Source organism: Pan paniscus, chromosome 3 (assembly GCF_029289425.2).
Source record: "Pan paniscus chromosome 3, NHGRI_mPanPan1-v2.0_pri, whole genome shotgun sequence".
In the NCBI taxonomy this organism is placed as follows: Eukaryota; Metazoa; Chordata; class Mammalia; order Primates; family Hominidae; genus Pan; species Pan paniscus.
This window is the reverse complement of record NC_073252.2, coordinates 92,661,523-92,677,277: the sequence shown is the minus strand read 5'-3', so window position 1 is coordinate 92,677,277 and position 15,755 is coordinate 92,661,523. Positions and strand designations below refer to the sequence as shown.

Sequence of the window (15,755 nt, the reverse complement as noted above, 5' to 3'; positions counted from 1 at the left end):
ACTCTTAATTCTTCATTTCCAGTGGATTATATGCAAACTTTCCAATTTGGAACATTAAAAAGTAATTCTTTCGCTGAATGTCAACTTTAACTTTCAGTCCTTTAACATACTACATTTAAAGGGTTGTGAGGCCACCTATAGTTTTATATCTGAAAGGCATAAATGACTTGCTTCTCCAAAATAAATGCACAGGTAAAATGAGTTTAAACATAATAGTAAATAAAGAGAACAAGTTCTAAAGAAGGTAACCTTAATTGACAATTTTTTAAAAGTCTACTGGAGACAACTACAGTCAATTCTTTTTGAGATTATTATAAAATCTGCAAAGCAGGATAAATGTAATTCAATAATAAGACAAGTGAGATATAATTTCAATTTGGCAACACTAATATACATTCTACAAATATTTAAAAGTTCATCTATCAATTGAACAAGAATTTACTAAATGCAATATGTGCTAGGCACTGTTCTAGAAACAGGAAATCTGGCAGGGAACAAAGCCAAAAAAAGCCCTGATTGCATGGAACTTATATGCTAACATAGGGCAGGGAGATGACAGTAAGATAAATAAAATATATGGCATGTTAGATATTAAAGGCTGACAAGAAAAATTAAGCAGGGAGGGCAGAGAGGAAGATGGTATAGGTAGGAAGTAGGGATGAAACGGGAGAATTTAAATAGGTGACCAGGAACACTCTGATATTTGAGTAAAGACCCTCTCCATGAGTGTGGGTAGAACCTGTGGCCATGACAGGGTATCACTCCTGTGATTAGATAACTGTAAACAGCAAAAAGGATTGTGCAGATACAATTACATCCCCTAGGCCAGGCATGGTGGCTCATGCCTGTAATCCCAGCACTTTGGGAGGCTGAGACGGGCGGATCACTTGAGGTCAGGAGTTCGAGACCAGCCTGGCCAACATGATAAAACCTCGTCTTTACTAAAAATACAAAAATTAGCTGGGCATGGTGGCACGTGCCCGTGGTCTTAGCTATTCGGGAGGCTGAGGCAGGGGAATCGCTTGAACCCAGGAGGCGGAGGTTGCAGTGAACCAAGATTGCGCCACTGCACTCCAGCGTCGGCGACAGAGTGAGACTCTGTCTCAAAAAAAAAACCAAAACCAAAATCAAAAAAAACAATTACATCCCCTAATCGGTGGATACTGAGTTAATCAAAAGACAGATCATCCTGGATGGGCCTGACCTAATCAGGTAAACCCTTAAAAGAAGTTAAAAAGCAACAGGAGAGGCTCTACTGCTGGCCCTGAGGAAGAAAGCAATCATGTTGTGAACTGTCTAAGGTGGGGACGGCCTATAAGGACGTCAGTCCCAGAGCTGCAAGGAACTGAATTTGCCCAACAACCTGAGTGGGCTTGGAAGAAGATCTGGATCTCTACATGATAACTTCAGCTCAGCTGACACCATGATTTCAGCCTGGTGAGATTCTGAGCAGGGTACTCAGCTAACCCATAGACTCATGACACAGAAACTGTGGGACACTGGCCGGGTGCGGTGGCTCACGCCTATAATCCCAGCATTTTGGGAGGCCGAGACGAGCGGATCACTTGAGGCCAGGAGTTCGAGGCCAGACTGTCTCTACTAAAAATACAAAAATTAGCCGAGCGTGGTGGTGCAGGCCTGTGGCCTCAGCTATTCAGGAGGCCAAGGCAGGAGAATCCCTTGAACCTGGGAGGTGGAGGCTGCAGTGAGCTGAGATCCTGCCACTGCATTCCAGCCTGGGCAACAGAGTGAGACTCAGTCTCAAAACAAAAAACAAAAACCTGTGAGACACCTTAGTGTCATTTTTAGTAATTTGAGTCTTCTTTTTTGTTTTTCTTGGTAGTTTAGCCAATGTTTGTCAATTTTGTTGATCTTTCCAAGGAACGAACTTGTGGTTTCATTGATTTTTTTTTAAATTCTCAATTTCATTCATTTCTGCTGTAATCTTTGTTCTTGCCTTCCTTCTAAGTTTTGGACTCAGTTTGATCTTTTTCTAGAGTCTTAAGGTAGAAGGCAATGTTACTGATTTGAGATGATTCTTCCTTCTGAATGCAGACATTTGCCAGCTATCAATTTCCATCTAAGCACTGCTTTAGCTGCATTCAATAAGTTTTGGTATATTACATTTTCATTTTCATTCAGCTCAAAGTATTTTCTAGTTTCCCTTGTGATTTCTTTTCTGACCCACTGGTTGTTTAAGGAGTGTGTTTTTTAATTTCTACATATTTGTGAATTTCCCAAATTTTCTTCTGTTATTGATTTCTAATTTCATTCCATTCTGGTCAGAGAGCATACTTTGTATGATCTCAGTCCTTTTAAATTTATTGAAACTCGTTTTATGACTTAACATATGGTCTATCCTGGAGAATGTTCCACATACACTTCAGAAGAATATATATTCTGCTGGATTCTGCTGTTGCTGAGTGGAATGTTCTATAGATATCTGGTGAAGTATACTTGGTATTTAGTGTTGTTCAAGTTTTCTAGTTCTTTTTGCTATTCTGACCAGTAATCAATTATATCTATTAATTAATATGGAGTGTTGAAGTTTCCAACTATTATTATTGAATTGTATATATTACTCCCTTCCATTCTGACAGTTTTTATTTCACTTATTTTGATGGTGTTAGGTAAATATGTGTTTATAACTCACATTTTCTTAATGGATTGAGCTTTTTATCATTATAAAATGTACTACTCTGTCTCTAGTAATTTTTTTTGTCTTAACATCGATTTTATCTGATATTAGTACGGTCATTCTAACTCTCTTTTGGTTACTATTTGCATAATATTTTTTCTATACTTTTACTTGTAACATATTTGTATCTTTTATTTTAAACTGTGTCTCTTGTAGACAACTTAGAGTTAGATCATAATTTTATCTACCCTTCCACTCTCTCTTTTAGCTGGAGTGTGTGATATATTTATGTTCAATGTAACCTACTGATAAAGTAGGATTTATTAGTGGCATTTTGCTATCTATTTTCTCTATGTTGTATGTCTTTTTTGTTCCTTTCCTACATAAAAAAGTGAAAGAGGAATCAAAGTCATCAGCTAATAGTGAGGATGGGAAAGGAGATTTTAGAAGTTTGAGGAGAAAGAAGATGTGAAATGGGTTTTTTGGGGAAAGTGGGAAAGTAAACATATTAGAGAAACATAGCAGTCTTTCATTACTATTAAGAATATACCCAGGGAAAAGAAGGAACATACCTGAGATTAGTAGTGATGAATTTAAAAGGAGACTGATTAGTGTGATTGTGGGATTCCTTCCAGTCACACCCATCATTCGGGTGTGAGCATGGGGTAGACTAGAAATATATACCATGGTGCCAGTATGGTAACTTGCATAGAAGTTTTCAATGGACATTTGTTGTACAAAATATTCATTTGATTATGAATAGACTTCTGAACCTTATTGCTTTCCATTCTTTTCAAATAAAATTAATTGGTTTGTTAAAGTTGGATAATCCTTACCTCTCCTTTTTGCACTGATGTAATCCTAGATGTATCTCTGTTCGACTTACCATATTAATTTGGTTGTTGATTTGCTTGTCTGTATTTTTTATTAGACTATAAACTGAATTAGTTTGCCAGGACTGCCTTAGCAAAGTACCACAGACTGGGTGGCTTCAACAACAAGAATTTATTTTCTCACAGTTCTGGAAGCTAAAGTTCAAGACCAAGATGTCAAGAGGGCTTCTCCCCTTAGTGTATAGATGGCCATCTTCTCCATGTGTCTTCACATGGTCTTCCCTCAATATGTGTCAGTGTCTCAATTTCCTCTTATAATGACACCAGTTAAATTTAATTAAGGCCCACCCTACTGACCTCATTTTACCTCTTTAAAGACCAAATGCCCTCTTCAAATATAGTCCCATTCTGAGGTACTGGAATTTGGGATTTCAGCAACTGAATTTTGGGAAGACGTAATTTGGTTCACAACAGTAACCTTCTTAAGAAAAAAGAGCATGTCTTTGATTTCTGTGCCAGTGATATCTAAGGACAGCGGCATACAAAATACTCAACGAATGTTGCTTATACTCCTGCATTAGATGAGAAACTAGAAAAGTGAGCCCCAAGTAACCTACATGAGTTTAAGAATACATATATGCTGTACAAAATAATTTTAGAGGGGAGATGAGAATATTTAACTGTTCAACTTGTTTATTATCTATTATCTTCTTTCTCATTCAAACACTATGAATAAAAGTACACTGCCATAGTCTTCAGTTATGGCAGGTTTACTGAGGGTGTTTTTCTAATGTAATACAGTAATAGATATCATTGTGTGTATATTCATTCATCACAAACACACAAACTCCTGTGCAATAAATTAGAAAGACTGAAGTCGGAGAGAGAAGAAAATAAACATCACATCCAATCTATTATCTGGACATTATAACTCTTAATTTTGGGGTATAGTTCTCTTTTGGTCTTTTTTCTAAAGCACACTGGCTATATGTATTGCTTACTATTATATTCCTAAAAACAGTGGGATAAAACAGTGCCTGGTTCATTATAGGACCCTCAATAAATATTTAATGAATGAATGAATGTATTTCAGAATCAAACAGATGGGTTCCAGCCCTGGCTCTACTATTTAACCACCTTTGTGACTTTGGGCAAATTAATCTAAGCCTCTGTATTTCCATCTGTAAAACAGGCATAAGAATATATCTACTAACAGGAAAAGAAGTCAGTATATGGAAAAGATACTTGCACATGCATGTTTATAGCAGCACAATTCACAACTGCAAAAATATGGAACTAGCCCAAATGCCCATCAATCAATGGATAAAGAAACTGTGGTATATATACACAATGGAATACTACTCAGCCATAGAAAGAATAAATTAATGGCATTCACAGCAACCTGGATGGAACTAGAAACTACTATTCTAAGTGAAGTAACTCAGGAATGGAAAACCAAACATCGTATGTTCTCACTCATAAGTAGGAGCTAAGCTATGAGGATGCAAAGGCATAAAAATGACACAATGGACTTTCAGGACTCAAGGGGAAAGGATGGGAAGTGGGTGAGGGATAAAAGACTACAAATTAGGTTCAGAGTATACTGCTCTGGTGATGGGTGCACCAAAATCTCACAAATCAACTCTAAAGAACTTACTCATGTAAGCAAATACTACCTGTTCCCCAAAAACCTATGAAAATAAAAAATTTAAAAAAAGGAATAATATCAATTCTCTGGAGTTATTTTGGGAATCCAGTAGAATAATACTAATAAAGTTCTTGGCATGGGCTGGGTGTGGTGGCTTACGCCTGTTAATCCCAGCATTTTGGGAGGCCGAGGCAGGTGGATCATGAGGTCAGGAGATCAAGACCATCCTGGTTAACATGGTGAAACCCCATCTGTACTAAAAATACAAAAAATTAGCTGGGCGTGGTGGCAGGCGCCTGTAGTCCTGGCTACTTGGGAGGCTGAGGCAGGAGAATTGCTTGAACCTGGGAGGTGGAGGTTGCAGTGAGCCGAGGTTGCAGTGAGCCGAGATCGCGCCACTGCACTCCAGCCTGGGCAACAGAGGGAGATTCCATCTCAAAAAAAAAAAAAAAGTTCTTGGCATGATACCAATCAAGTTCAATATATAGTAGCTATTTTTATTGTTATCAGGCTTAAATATATATCTTGGTGTATAGTTTCTTTACATAAAATTGCAATCATACTTTTGAGTTCCTTATTTCATTTTTGCCATATTCATATGATACTATAAACATTTTCCTATGTAGTGGTAGTTAAAAGCATGAATAAAAATTAAAGTTAGACAAATCTGGACTCAAATTCAGGTTCCATTATCTACTACATATGCAACTTCAAACAAATACATAACTTCTCTATGCCTCAATTTTCTCAACCTTGAAGTGGAATAATCATAGCAACTGTCTCACAGGGTTGTTATGAAAATTCAGGCAAAATTCTTGGTGCAATATTTGGAATATGCTAAAAACACATTTAACATTAACTATTATCTGAAAATTACATTATATAGATGCTGCACATTTATGTTCTTTCTAATCTTTCACAACAGTAAATAGTGAAATCTTGGTCTCTGTCCTGTTTATGAGTCTTGGTCAATGTCTTTAGTTGTTTCCTTAAATACAAGGGCTAATACATTTCCAGGAGGCCTTTTATTTTCAAGTAAAATCTTAATTAGTGGGGATGATAAATAAAACCTATAAATAAAGGGGTGCTCAGAGACTGAAATAAATGGTAAAACAGGCAACAAATTATGCATGTTTTTCCTTGGTAAACTGAGATGGTGCTCCTTATGAGAGAGGTTTGAAAATCACTGAGCAAAAAACAAATCAATAATGTTAAAATTTTTTCTCTCACTGGAACAAACAATGGATTGGCTGTATATAGTTTTTCTAGTGCTGTACTGTAGGCAAAGGCAAAACAATAGTAATGTGGCTATTTAAGCATTCCATATTTAAGAAGAAATTCAAGCACTATAAGCCCCTTATTTCTTTCACAAAGATGTCAAGCTAAACATAAATAGTTCCGTTAACTCCATGTAATACAAATGGTCAATAGATTTTAATGCCACTAGATGTAACACTTAAGAAATAAACTAGAATGTTCAAAAACCCATTCTACCACGGAAACTGAAATATGATTTTGGCTACAACTGCCTGATTTTCTATGATTCTCTATTATCCTAGCACTCCAACAGTTAATCTATTCATAAGTATGAGTCAAATAAATGGTGCTTCTAACATAATTTGACTGAAAATGTCCCATAGCAAACTTAATCAAAGCTTCAACAGAAGTTCCTAAAATGTAACTTCCTATTCATTTGTAGCTAGTCAAAGTAATGTCTCCATAATACAATTTAGGCAAAACATCCATAAACTTTTCACAATTCAAATAAACCAAAAAATTTTTAAACTTTAGATCCAAATAAGACTACGGAATTTTAAACTAAATGTGCTCTATAAAGAGATAACCAGTTCAGTTCTAACATTCAGATTCCTGAGGTTTTCTAAAACAATCAACTCTGCTGAAAAAAAAAAAATAAATAAAATAAAATAAAACATAAAATGTGCTTTAGTTTGCCTTTACATAAAAAATGGTTTTTGGCAAATTCGAAATATTGAAAAGTAAATATAAAACAAAACAATATAAATTGGTACAAACAATATAAATTATATGATAGAAAACTCACAATATAAATTATAAATTTAAACTTCTCCAAGCTTGCTAGGGTATAATAGTCTGCATTGAAGGTATCAAGCCTGAAACTACAGCTCGTTTTTAAAACAGGTGTCCAAGAGAATGTCACTTGATCTAAAGCCTTCTTGCTTTGGTAAGTAATAGTGACACTGAGGCCAAGAACTAGAATTATGCTTTGACTAGGCCTCTGAACTGACCACAATCGATTCAAGCTGCTTAAGCATTTGAGCACCAGGCAAATGTGCTATGTTAATTACTGTTATATGATCTTGACATGAACTAATCCCCATTCCTATTAACTTCCTTAGTAAATGAAGCTTTAATGCTTAACTGATAACTAGTACTGGATAATCCAGAACAATATAAAATTTAACAGATGAGGGAGCAATAAGTGATGGCTACTCATGTTAGCATAATACATATTTATTTTACACGGCAGGATGACTGTGCATTAAAATTGCATACTGGCCTGGCATTAAATTTAAAACCAAGGCAGGTAGGGGTGGTGAAATGTAATTTCTACTTTGATCTTCACATTTTCTCCATATTAAGTAAGTTTTTTAGAAGTGCCGGAAGTGGTGATTACAGGATATCATGGAATTTGATAACTACACAACATGAATCAGCAACTGATGTGGTATGACATTTTGTTAATTCACCCAGTAATTACTTGCTTACAATAGCATACAAATAACAGCAGTGACTCCTGTCTCCACAAAGGTGTTTTTATCCAGAATATAGTATCCCTAAGCATCAGTCTAGGCAACCAAAGTACTGTAACTTACAGAAGCAATGTTACAAGTCAGAGTTTGTTTCTATTTTATCGATATTAAACCAAAAATATAACAGCTAAATGCAGGTAGTACTAAAACATTGTTTTCTTTATTAGGATAAAGCAGCAACATACCAGATCTTACATTAGTTTAAATATTTCTGTAAGACAGAGACCCCATACTAGCACTTTCAGGAAAATGACTAACCAAATTGACATTATGGCCTAAATGATGAATGGGTCTAGAGTCATGCATGATCTATGCAGTTAAACATTTACTGAATGCCTTCTGTGTGTTGAATACTGCTCTAGACTTTGGAAACCTTTACTGATTTTCCCTTTCTCCTCATAACCACTATTACTACTACCACTGCTGCTGGCTAATTCTTACTAAGCAGGTGCTCACTCTGAAAAACACAATTTAAAGGAAAAACAGCAGCTTACAAAATACTGTATTAGGATTCCATTTTTGTAAAATAATATCTGTCCTTATGTGTGAATGTTTTAAAAGTCTGAAAGAAAACAGATAATAGAGGTTACCTTGGGAGGTGGGATTATGTGTGAACTTTGTTTTTTGTTTTCTGTGTTTCTATGTTTTTTAAACGTCACAATGAACATTGACTACCTTTAAAACAAACAAACAAAAAAACTATTCAGTTTTGAATGGCATACTGTGTGCTATGTTCTTGACACATATATTATTCAATTAATAGTAGGCTAAAGAGAGGGGTGTTTATATTTGACTCTAAATGAAGTATTGAGGTTTCCTGACTCCATTTTAAATATTACCTAGAAACAGTATGCTATAATTATGTAATAGAAGAGATGAAAATGCAATTAAGTTTTAACCTTATTCAACTTTAGAGAAGCCACTGTTTCAATTATTTCAAAGTAGGATAAATTTAAAAAGAAGAGAGCTTGAGAAGTCACTTCAAAGGACCATTTGTTATTGCCAACAAGGCAACTCACGAAGTGCAACAAGGTCCTTTGGGTGGGATGCCTGCAATCAGCACTGGTGCCTACACCACCTAACATTCTAAAAGCCCCTTATTCAGAAATATTCAGAGATTCAAAAAGCTGCAGTACAGTGCATTCTTAAGATCTGAGACTTTTTCTTCTTGTAATTTAAGAGACAATAAAATAGATTGGGATAAAACGTATTTTAAAGAAGCAGGTCATTACGTAATCTAACATTCAAAACATTTATGAATAGGTCTGAAGGTACCTTTCAGTGCTTGTGTACTCAAAAATCCAATCATCTTTTTCTCTAAGGCTCAAAGTTCTTTAATGTCACTAGTTATTTTTCATCTAAATGAATGTCCTCACTTCTATAATTTGTAGAATAATGAAATTAGGATAAATGACTTTCAGGGTCCCTTTGAGTCTTAAAATTTTATTATTCTCTGAAAGGCCACATTAATCACTTTTTCCTTAGTTCTAATAGGAATTGATAACTGATAACGAACACAATTAGTACTTTTATTTTCACAGACCTCTGTATTACCTTTCATTAAAATAGATTCTCATAGATAGATATTCGTATTTACTCAATAATTAGTATTCTATAGGATTATGGCAAGAATATTTTCACTAATTACATTACACATACTTCCAAATGCAAAAAAAAAAAAAAAAAAAACCCAACATTGATATTAAGTACTTTCAAGAAAATTTCAAAAAACAACCAACCTGATGACCTGGTTACAATGGGCGCACATCGGAGTTCGTTTCCCTGCTGGAATGTGCTCAGCTCTTTGCACTAAAGTGTCCTGGTCACTTGGCTGGGTTTGTCCCAAAGCTGAGTTGGCTGGTGCCACTGATCCTGAGTAAGTAGCGCTGTTTGAGATTCTTCCAGTGGAAGGTACTAGGAGTTAAAACAGAAGAATCAGAATGAGAATAAGCCACATATAAACTTTTCCTAACAATCAAATAATAAAAATTATTATTTTAACAGTAATCTATTCACTTGTTATTCACTCACTCACATTTACAGTGAGGTTATGAATCAAACACTAGGCTGTGACTATGTAGGTAAATGGGAAAGAAAACCAGAGATTCCAACAAAGTAAAAGAATTATGACAGACGTATGCATACAATTTTTTTTTTTTTTTGAGACAGAGTTTCGCTCTTGTTGCCCAGGCTGGAGTGCAATGGCATGATCTCGGCTCACTGCATCCTCCGCCTCCTGGGTTTAAGCGATTCTCGTGCCTCGACCTCCCAAGTAGCTGGGATTACAGGCATGCACCACCATGCCTGGCTAATTTTGTATTTTTAGTAGAGACGGGGTTTCTCCATGTTGGTCCTCTGGTCTTGAACTCCTGACCTCAGGTGATACATACCTCTGCTTCTACTAGGAGACATGGTTAAGGTAAATATTGAAGGTGAGTTATTTCTAATTATCTAGACATCTCTGCTAACCATTAATTAGATTTAATTCCAAATATAGTCATAGATGTATTAAAAATCCCAATGTATTGAAGATAACAAAACCAAAAATTAACTCACTATATTCTCTCTGTTCCTGGATTCTCTAAGGAGACTGTGCAACCAGTCACCCAGGAATAGAAGGCAGCTACATAAGAAGCATCCTTGGTCCTTCCTCCCTCTCATTTATAGTAATAGGTCCTGCTGGTTTGATAGTTCACATTGTTCTTGACTTTGCCTCCTCTTCCCCATTCCTATAATACTGTCTTAATTTAGATCCTCAACGTCACCAACCTCGACCAGCTACCAGAAATGTCCTTCTTACATTCATCCTCTCAACAGCCACCTAAGACTGAAATCTGACCCAACAGCATTTAAGGATCTCCCTATTTGACCCCTGAATGTAGTCCCTGCTTCCACGTGCTGCATACAAATCCCCCCAGTGGTCTCTGCTTGCCCCACAACCTCATCTTACACTGCTCTTTGCCTTTCACTTTATGCTCCAAGAACACTAATCTGCCTCACTTTTTCTTGTGAATGAGTCTATGTATGCTCAGGCTGTTTTCACCATCGGTAATGCCATTTTCTACCCTTCTTCCTATTTACCTAGTAACCACTACTTTATTGTTTAAGTCTCAGCCCAGAAGTCGACTACTCCAAAAACTCTCCCTGAATTACATTTCTCCCCAACCCTCTCCATATAATCTGGATTAAATGTTTCTCTTCTGTGTTCTCATAATTTTCTGTTAATGTATTACTGTTTCTGCTATATATTTCTGTGCCTTTCCTTCCCTTAACTAGATAGTATACTCCCTGAGGGCAGAAATTATGTCTTATTCAGCACCCTAGCAACTTAACAGTGTCTGGAGAGAATAAATGAATGAATAAATAAACTGGAATCAATACAAAAGTGAATGAATGAGAAAACAGTGAGGATTGAAACCAACAGATGGCCTGCTCCTTAGCCACAGGCAATTAAAATCTAATGGAAGAGAAAAGGTGCACGTGAAAATAGTCCAAAAGGAACAACTTTTAAGAAAAGCATACAAATAATACAAATTAACAGAGTGTATACAGATAAATGTATTTACATAAATACACATATATATGTAAAAACACACTGACAGTATATTAAAGTGTAGTTGGAATTGGGAAAGATTAATTAGGATAATTGATATGATAATTCTCCCTCACTAGAATAAAGCCTGTTTGCAATAATGTGCAATTACAGATCCAGAAACCCAGCATTTATAGACACTTCACACATCTTCTACAGTGCACTGCCTGGCACTCGATCTGTGAAACGCCACTTTCAGGCCAGGGAGCTCTACTATTGCCCATGTTTCAAGTGAGTCAACTGGACTAGGAACATGTTTCCATTCTCTTAGACCCACACTTTTCTCTTATAGAAATGGGAAAGAAAAGTGCTGTAATATTCACTTGGTACACTACTTTCTTGTTACCTAATTTGCTCACACAGCCCAACTCTTACCTCTGTGCATCTTTAATTTCTTTATCCAGGCCTGATTTCTTCTGGAGCACCAAATATGTTTTCTCAAGGACGTTTTCAACTCTAACACCTGTTATTATCTTTAAATTCAAGAAATGTAAAATGTATTTCTTCTTCTTGCACATATTACCAGCTCTTGCCAAGAACGCCTAGATGCTAGAATTCTCCCACTCACGCAGGCACAGAACTCGGCCTCCTGTGTCCCCAAGGGTTAGTCCCCAGACCCTAACAACTGTTTCATAGAAAATGTTTCTTTCTCAGGTCTGTCCTTCCGTTCTAATCCAAACCCACCCTCTATCTTTTGAATTCTGGTCTTGAATTCCTCAAATCTGGACTATTGCAAGTCTCCTAACCACTCTCTGCTGCCAGTCTCCCTTTCTACCTATTCTGCTAGATTATTTTTCCAAAAACACTACTCTGAACATATGTTCCTGCTTCTAAAATAAAGCCTCTGTAACTCATTACAAACTATATGTAGTCCTGAAAGTCAAGTCCCTCAATGAGCCCACTCCAATCTTCTGTAAAACCTTATCCTTTCTGTTTCCCCACATATCAGTGCCATCATCTTCAGACTAAATTAGAGTTTAATCTCAACTTGTGCAATTATTTAATACTATTTGAAAGCACCATTCCTTTTTTTTTTTTTGAGATGGAGTCTCGCCCTGTCGCCCAGGCTGGAGTGCAACGGCGCGATCTCTGCTCACTGCAACCTCCACCTCCAGGGTTCAAATGATTCTCCTGCCTCAGCCTCCCAAGTAGTTGGGATTACAGGTGGCTGCCACCACGCTGGGCTAATTTTTGTATTTTTAGTAGAGATGAGGTTTCACCATGTTGGCCAGGCTGGTCTCGAACTCCTGACTTTGTGATCTGTCCGCCTCAGCCTCCCAAAGTGCTGGGACCACAGGCATCAGCCACCACGCCTGATCTTGAAGGCACTATTCTTAAATCCTTACAACAGCCCTGTGATTTTGGTATTAGTACCACTTTTTTAATTTATGAAGAATCTGAGGCAAAGAGAGGTTTAAAAATCTGCCCAAAGTCACATAGCAAGTAAAAGTCTTGAACTTGAGCTGTCTGGCTCCAGAGTCTGCTCTTAAACTATGCTGTAGTTTATTCACTATCCCTTGAACATGCCACACCAGACACTGCCTCTGTGACCCTCAGCCAAGGAAATGTCCCTTTTCCTACTGCTACTCATAGTTTTCCCATTCTGTAAAGCCCATAGAAGTTTCATTTTCTTCTCCCAAGTCTTCTCTGACCACCCCAGCTAGAAGTAACACTCCTCACCTGTATAATTTATTAGCTATTTATCAATATCCTGTCAATATCTTTTCCTCCCTAAGTTAATTATTAATTATTTAAAAATGAGTGGCCGGGCGCGCTGGCTCAGGCCTGTAATCCCAGCACTTTGGGAGGCCGAGGCGGGCAGATCATGAGATCAGGAGATCGAGACCATCCTGGCTAACACGGTGAAACCCCGTCTCTACTAAAAATACAAAAAAAATTAGCTGGGCGTGGTGGGCCTGTAGTCCCAGCTACTTGGGAGGCTGCGGCAGGAGAATGGTGTGAAGCCGGGAGGCGGAGCTTGCAGTGAGCCGAGATCGCACCACTGCACTCCAGCCTGGGCGACAGAGCAAGACTCCATCTCAAAAAAAAAAAAAATAAAGTACGAACTCTATATACTTCTTTCTATCCACAGCCAAAAAATTACCTTACAAATAAATGATGAAAAAATATTATTTAATCAGTTAAATGAAAAAAGGAAGATTCCCAATTTTTTTTTTTTTTGCCTTTTTAAAGAAGACTATAGAGATAGATACTTTAAAAATGTGGATTAGGTTCAGGATTTCAAATAATGGGAAAGTAACCAATTGGAAAATCTGAAAATCAGACCTCAAAGAAAGCCAAACCCTTTCATCTACCATATGCCTTTATTTTATCACATTATCTATGCATAAGCTCTAAAGTACTGAGTCACTGAGATACTTTTAGCAATAAAAGAGTGTGGTAATTCTCCATCAGTCATTGTAAAATGGGACATAATCCATCTGGCCCATGCCTCAAGGAGAAGGCATACGGGGAACTAACTTATTTAGCATGAGAAGTCATTCTTAAACATGAAACATGTGACTGTATCTCAAACACACATAAAAAGTCTCTAAGTTCTACCACTATTCCTTTCTTGGGAAGAAAAGCCTTGCTTTCCATTACTGCCCCATTTTAACCACTTTGGATATGAAATAAATTCTCACACCTCCATTTGTTGCTGTGTTGCTAGCACATTGGCCTGCACACAAAGCTACACAAGCTCTATTAATTACCAAGTCCTGAACATTTCCACGGCACAGCTATTTCCCGTATGAATAAAGTGATGTTTCATTTCTTCAGACTGAATTTCTCACCACCGCTCTAGCACAGGAATGGGCAACCTTTGAGCAGTCAAGTGCTAGCCTCCTAGTCTCTGCTCACTTGGCTTACGGGGAAGAGGGACGTGTAACAGGGTGAGGTCTTGGGACAGGGGAAGTACCATAAATGAGCCCTGCTTCTATTATAATTTTGTGGAGAACTACACTACCATACAAAGAAAACCAGTCTTCCATGGGTAGCACATTGACCTCTAAAATGCTCCAAATGCATTGAACCCATTGCAAAAACCATTTACTTCTATGTAGAAAGAAAAATACACCTCTTTAGAGATAGCTTAAGGATGACAATCTACTTGTCATCACAGTTTTTTTTTTTCTTTTAAGTTCTAATGATAACATTAAACAGGAGCGTTGAATCAGCCCCATTTCACAATCTAGGAATGTAAGTCACAAAAAGTGTGACTTTTTCGAACTGAATAATGAGCAAGTCAGGAAACTGTCACAATGAGAACATCAGGAGGAAATTGGTTCTTGACTCAAGGCTTGGGCAACTTTCATTAAATATTGGCTTCTTTTATGGCTAATCTCTACTCCCTGGGAGCTTGTTTGAAAATTACTTTTTTTTTCTTTTGTACCAAATACATTTCACCACCAGAAAACTAGAAATTCAAATCCATTAGCTTCTCTCCAAACCAATAGTGTTGGTGAGAATCTCTTTCGTTAACTTTAAAATTGCTATTTATGAGTCTTCTAAAGGTTCAGAATAACATTCACATTTAATCTTTTCTTTGGATTTTCAACACTGATAGTCAAACCTAAGATTACAATAATTACCATTAAATAAGTAAACATAAATTTACTGGAAAACCTAGCAACATACCAGAAAACTTTCTCAGCATACAATGTATAAATTTGTTAAGTTAGTCCAGTAAAATATACCTAATCCACAATATACAGAGTTGCTAGAGTTTCCAGTAAGAAAATATTAATTAAAATCAATCAAGTTCCTGGTAGTACGTGTGAATTTTTTGAAAACAGATGTTTTCTCACTGGATTAAGAATAAAGTGGGGGTTATTTGATATTTTTGGTCTCTCTTCCTGTTCATAATAGCTGTTAATTCTAAACCAACACACTTAAAAGACAGTAGTGAGGATTATAATGCATAGATTAAACACCTGGCCAGACTGTACTTGAATAGGCATGAAGTTAGTCAGTTGATTCTTTGGTTCAAATAAAATTTCAACTACCAATAAAATATTCTTACTACCGACATACACTATGCGAAAAAAATACTACATCCTGTCAGACTTTACTTGGAAACTTAACATAAGTCAGCTGGGAATGGGGGATGATATCCCAAAGAACAAACTTAAACAATAACAGATGTTGCTAGTGTCTTCTAAGGCAGCTTACTCTTATTAGAAGTAGTGCTTCTGTATTGCTAAACGTAATCAGTAGGAGAGCAAGTTTGGTGTTGGAAGATGAACTGCTC

The 15,755-nt window shown here is 36.8% G+C and overlaps 1 protein-coding gene across 9 annotated transcripts in view; it reads right to left on the bottom strand.

Moving 5' to 3' along the window:
- Positions 1-15,755, bottom strand: part of PDLIM5 (PDZ and LIM domain 5) — a 216,444-nt gene that overhangs the window by 18,127 nt on the left and 182,562 nt on the right. For all 9 annotated transcript variants that reach the window (XM_003829906.5, XM_003829908.5, XM_063603832.1 and 6 more), the window contains one exon: positions 9,651-9,825. In XM_003829906.5, coding sequence (XP_003829954.1) covers positions 9,651-9,825 — 175 coding nt within the window. The remainder of the gene's footprint in view (positions 1-9,650; positions 9,826-15,755) is intronic.